This window comes from Sycon ciliatum, chromosome 4, assembly GCF_964019385.1.
Source record: "Sycon ciliatum chromosome 4, ocSycCili1.1, whole genome shotgun sequence".
Lineage (NCBI taxonomy): Eukaryota > Metazoa > Porifera > Calcarea > Leucosolenida > Sycettidae > Sycon > Sycon ciliatum.
Window position 1 is genome coordinate 1915334 of NC_088646.1, and position 5395 is coordinate 1920728.

The window sequence follows — 5395 nt, forward strand, 5'->3', positions numbered from 1 at the left end:
AATTTTTATTGTTTATTAAAGCGACCTAGAAGGAGCACGAGAGTAGAAGGAGCACGAGCATTTGCTGCAGACAAGTCGAAATGGAGATCAGACATTGTTTATGGATGAGTTTTTTGTTGACTGGAGACAGAAGCGGACTTGGCTTAATTTCAGTGTATTCTCATGCATTGTTCTTTGGCCTTTGTACGCGTGCTGTGGTATTATTATTATTATTATTGTTTAAGGATTCCCCAAAGGCTTTCGCCTGTCGAGGGGGTTTCCGAACTTTCCATAATACCAAATCTGTAAAAGAAGTGATGAGCAATAGGTGAGCAAAGAAAGAGGCAAAGACATAGTCTAGGGCAGAGCTCTGCACTTGAGCATATGATTGTAAGCGTGCAGAACTGGGATAATACATGTAAATGTTGAAAACTGTGCCAGAGATAAGCTTCTAAAGAATATGATGTGACGCTACATATTCAACGGAATTCCACTGCAGTGAAACCAATGCTCGTAAAAAAAGTTTCGGTCTCTTTTCAGTTTCTTTCATCGGTTCCGACCGTTGGAATGCACTCCCCGGCCCCGCTGCAGTCCGCTTATGCTCTTCCCTGCATCTATTCCGTAATTCAGTACTTTCATTTCATTTAGACCAAAATTAGATAAGTAGTGGGGATAGACATTAACGTACTTGAAGAGAAGGACACGAGAGATGTGTTGCCTTCTATAATGCAAAGACTCTAGAAAACATAGCTTATTACGATTTTCCTTCGTTTCATGTGTGTCAAACTGAACCGCTTTCTTCCGCAAAAAGGCGCGGCATACCTTAGCCTGCAGAACATCCAATGCGGAAAGTTGCTGTGCAGTCATGCGGCAATGCCAGACCGGAATTGCAGATTCTAATGCAGGCCGAACATACTGTTTGTATAGCAATAATCTTACAGATGGCGGTAGAGGCCGTGCCATGAAGCATAGCAGATGCACTCTCCTAGAGAAAGAGGTGTGGATGGTGTCGTAGTGGGCATCAAACTGCAGCAACGACGTCAGCTGCACACCGAGGTGCTTACAAGTGTCTGCGCGACAAAGGTCGATGCCATCACAGGCGCGTAGCACCGCCGTTGGCGGTGGTCCGGCCAGGGGGCCGGGGGGGGTGTCCACCCTGATTTTTTTTGGAAATTAGGGTGCAAATCCTGCATTCTGGGCACTTTTGGCATTGTTTTACTATAGTCTATGGTGGTCGTGGTCGGGCGTTAAAGTGGTCCGGCCAAAGCCGGACCGGCCTCAGCGGCTGCTACGCCCCTGCATCAATCTGCAATGATGGGGGACAAGTTGCTTTAGTGTGATGAGAGAGAACTGTTGTTGTCTCAGCCGAGGGAAGAGCCTTTTCGGATGACAAACGGTTTGTTTGAGCAATGTTATGAGGACCATGATGCCCAACTGATTTTCTTGTGGAAATAGTGTCTGAACTAAACTTGACACAAAGCCTGTATCGGAGTAGTGCTACACGTAGTATAGCAGTACATGTAGTCACATGTACAACAAAGTAGATCATGTAATACCGGCGTTATCAAGAAGATGGTAATTACTTGAAGTACATGTACAGTGCATACAGTATTACATTTCCTACCCAGCAATGAGTCTCCCTCAAAACCATCAGGCGTTTGGAGTGTTTCGGGAAAAATGCGCAGATAAAAACTACAACTACAACTACCAAGAGTACATAAACCGGTTTATGTACTCTTGCAACTACTTGTAGGCCTAATTAAAACAAACCCAATTGAATATTTAAATTATTAGGCGGCGAGGCGACAATAGTTTCCGAATCGTAATCAACAGGACCAGCTGGATAGACATAAAATAAGCACGGATGTTTTATTGAAATTTAACTAAGAGCGGAAAGATGAAGAACAACGGATATGATGGACAAGAAAAGTACTAATTCGGAAATAAAATTGGTTGTCTGTCTCAGTGGGAATCACTTTGAATGTTGACAAACTGCTGCCACAACACACATAGAGTTACAGTGTGTGGCAGTGCATGTTGTGTAACTCATATACCATAGCTAACACGTGATAAAGGTACGTAGGTCCGGTGAGAGCGGCGCCATGCTGGTAGAGACGATTCGTCAAGAATATTATCACCAGCATGCAGTGACGTCTCCTCCTTGTTATAGATCTGAATGGAGAGCTGGCGTTTACTTTGCAAGATGTCATTGTAGAAGTTGACCACTGACATTGGGTCGGTGACATGTTCCAGCTCTGACAACAGCTGTGCATTCACGTCAAACTGGAACCGAGCTTGATGGATTTCAGCCCTCAGGCGGTATGTCAGGTCTTCAAAAGAATTATCAGGGCGACTTAAAACAGAACGGACGGAAGTACGCAGCTGAGCCCATCGAGAAGGATCACTCAAACGGTTTTCTAAAGTGACGGCAAACGACGCGAGGAATGACTGAATGCGGCTTTCAACATAGGTGACATTTCGGCTGGGACTGACAACAACGGCCACGAGTTGCTGTTGATTGACAAACTTGGTGAAGCCACAGTAGACAATATAGCCAAGCTGTTCCTTGGTACGAAGCTGATCAAAGCACTCGTCGCTGATCAGCTGCACCAGGAACTGAATAAAAACAGTGCGGCGCAGAGACGCCTGGCTACAGCCCATCGTGTACGTAGTGATGCTGATCCCAGCCACTTCACATGATGCACCAATAGGAATGATATCATAAACTGCAGAGTTGATAGCAGCCGCCTCAGTTGTCAGGGAACGATACACTGGCCGCGATGAGGGTCCCAACGCGATGGTTTCCTGGTGCCGAACAGTGTCGAGGTCGACAGGGAATTCCGGCGTCATGTCGAAGAGAGCTTTAGCTTCCGATCTGCTTACACTGCCATGAACAAAGCCAACAGCTGTCAACGCACCGGTGAATGTGGTAACGAAGCCGGCCACCTGATCATGCGTCATGCTCTCCACCGCGGACAGCACTTTGTCGGGCTGTGCTGCAACGTTGTACTTGTGCAGCAGCAAGTTCTTGAAGACTTTGGCATGCTCAAAGATGTCATTGCGGCGATCGAATAGACGCAGCGAACGGGCCATTTCCGTCTGCACGCGCGTGAAGCGCAGCGCACTGTCCAAGGCTGTCTTGAAGATGCTCTCCAGCAGTGTGGTGAGATAGAGACGAAGCGGCTTGACATCGGCATAGCCGGTGACAGTCAGGTGTAGCGATGACACACTATGACTTAGACCATAGGATAGGCCAGCCAGGTGTGCATTGTACGTCAGAGTGCTCAATGCCTTTTCCACCATGGAAAGCCACAGCGCCATTAGGGTATGAAGCGTTACATCATCTTGCTGAATACGCTCAACGTCCGTGTATAAGGTAATGTCGATGGAGACTTTGGGCACACGTGAAAACTCATGGTTTGGATACCACCACAACTTCTTGCCAGCAACATTAACCAATAGCTCTGGAGCGGGAATGGGCAGTTGCTCCTGCAGCGCCGTCAGCGTCTTGATATCCGGGACGTACGGATTAGCTCCGGGAATTTTGAAAAACGGATCTCTCTTCTGCGACTGCCACCTTTCTCTCTGCACTCTGCCTATGGTGCTCCTGGTGAAGTTAAAGGCATAGAGAGGGTCATAGTGCGTAAAACCAGCATCCTCAGACGAACCAATAAGCACTATCACATTGTCCGGAGTCATGGTTTTAACAATATTCAACGCCATCTCCGGGTCCCAGATGCTGCGAGATGGAGGAGACAGCAGGTCGGCCGGTGAAGAAATTCGTCCCAATCGCCGCGCCAGGCCGGAGATAGCACTGGTCGGGTCGGTGAACGGCCGGTTGAACTCAAACTCAATCTCATCAAGAGCCAGCATGTCATTCCACACATGTTGCGTTATGCCCGACGACTGAATGAGGCGCAGGTAGTCAAACAGCATGCCGATGATCTCATTGTTGTGCTCTTTACCTGCCACCGTCAGCTGGATAGTGAAGGTAAGAAGAGCGTATCCGACGTTGGACTCATCCGTGTAGCCCCTCAGTGCCGTAGCCCAGCCGACGTGACGAAGCTTGGCCAGGACAGTGCCGTTCGCTTCGTGTGCTAACAGATGCACGATCAGGTCTACCGGGCGCCTTCGCTCCTTTCCGCGTATCGGCTCTATCTGAAAGTAGACATTGATCGTGTCGTCACCGTTTATCGTTCCATAGTGCCCCATCTGAGCACGGCTCTCATGGGGAAATGGTGCCCGGGGGATGAACTCGGGAGATGTTGTTTTCGGTATGGCCGAGAATGACTGCCTGACAAGCTGTTCCAAGTTCTCCAGTTTGTCAGTGCTCCAGACTGCAACGGAGAGTCTATCCGACGTGTACTGCTCCTTGAAGAACTTGCGCAACGCCGTCAGAACACCCGGCTTGTTCAGGGTCTCCACTGAGCCGACTGCGAAACGAGATGCCTGCGACTGCTGGCTGGACATGAGGCTGAGAAAGCGCTCGCGCCGAAACGCGTCGTTGGAAAGGGAGTTGCGAAACTCCGAGTCCACTGCCTTCACTTCTCGCGCCACGCCGTCCTTACTCAGAGTTGGCGAGATGAAGAACTGAGCCAGCATGTCTAACGCATTGGCGCCGGCATCCTGATTGACGTGAAAGTAGTAATTTGTGTAGTCCGTGTTGGTTCCAGCATTTGAGCTGCCCCCGTTCATAGCCAGATAGTTTGCGTAGCCGCCTTCGGCTGGGTACTTTTCACTTCCCAGGAACAGCATGTGCTCAAGGAAATGAGCCAATCCTGGGTACTCAGCGGGTTCGTTGAAGAAACCAGCATCGACATTCACTGACACGGCCATTGGCAAGTTGAGCGTGGCATTGTCCGAGATAAGCAACACTTTGATGCCATTTTCCAATTTGAACACTTTGTATGATGCTGTGTCAGCCGGTGATTTCAGGACTGCGGAAAATTGCGAATTTCCAGACGGTACCTGCTTCGGCCCGTAGCGATGGATGGCGATCCCAGCCATAGCAATACCACTAACAATGAATCCAAAAAGAAGGCAACATTTGAGAGCTCGGCCGCTTCTTCTCACCGCCGACCTTCTGCGAATAACAGATTTGACACGAAACCTTGTGCGAGCGTCATCATCACTATCTGCAATATCTATATCGTCAAACTCATCTCCACTGTCTTCGTCTTCCTCTCGTTCACGATCGTCAAGCAGCCTAGCTTTGGATGCAGAGCTATCAGATAATCCAATGTCAGCATCCTCCACTTCCTCAACTTCAAGGGCTTCGGTCAGCTCCTGTTCTTCTTCGGAGCTCATTTTATTATCTCTCTATCTGCTATGTTCACAAGCCGGTTTGTTAGCATAACGGTGCGTAGTTATCTCCTCAGAGACAAAGAGGAACTGAGAAGGCGATCGCGGAGCTGCT

At 48.8% G+C, this 5395-nt stretch overlaps 1 protein-coding gene across 1 annotated transcript; it reads right to left on the reverse strand.

Annotated features, from left to right (window-relative positions):
• Positions 1-1524: 1524 nt before the first annotated feature.
• Positions 1525-5395, reverse strand: LOC135813846 (insulin-degrading enzyme-like). The gene has a single exon (XM_065326866.1). The coding sequence runs from the start codon at positions 5284-5286 to the stop codon at positions 2026-2028; it is 3261 nt and encodes a 1086-aa protein (XP_065182938.1). The 5' UTR covers positions 5287-5395; the 3' UTR covers positions 1525-2025.

Excerpts from the sequence above, each read along its gene's own strand:
- LOC135813846 (XM_065326866.1), bottom strand. The coding sequence starts at position 5,286 with ATGAGCTCCGAAGAAGAACAGGAGCTGACCGAAGCCCTTGAAGTTGAG.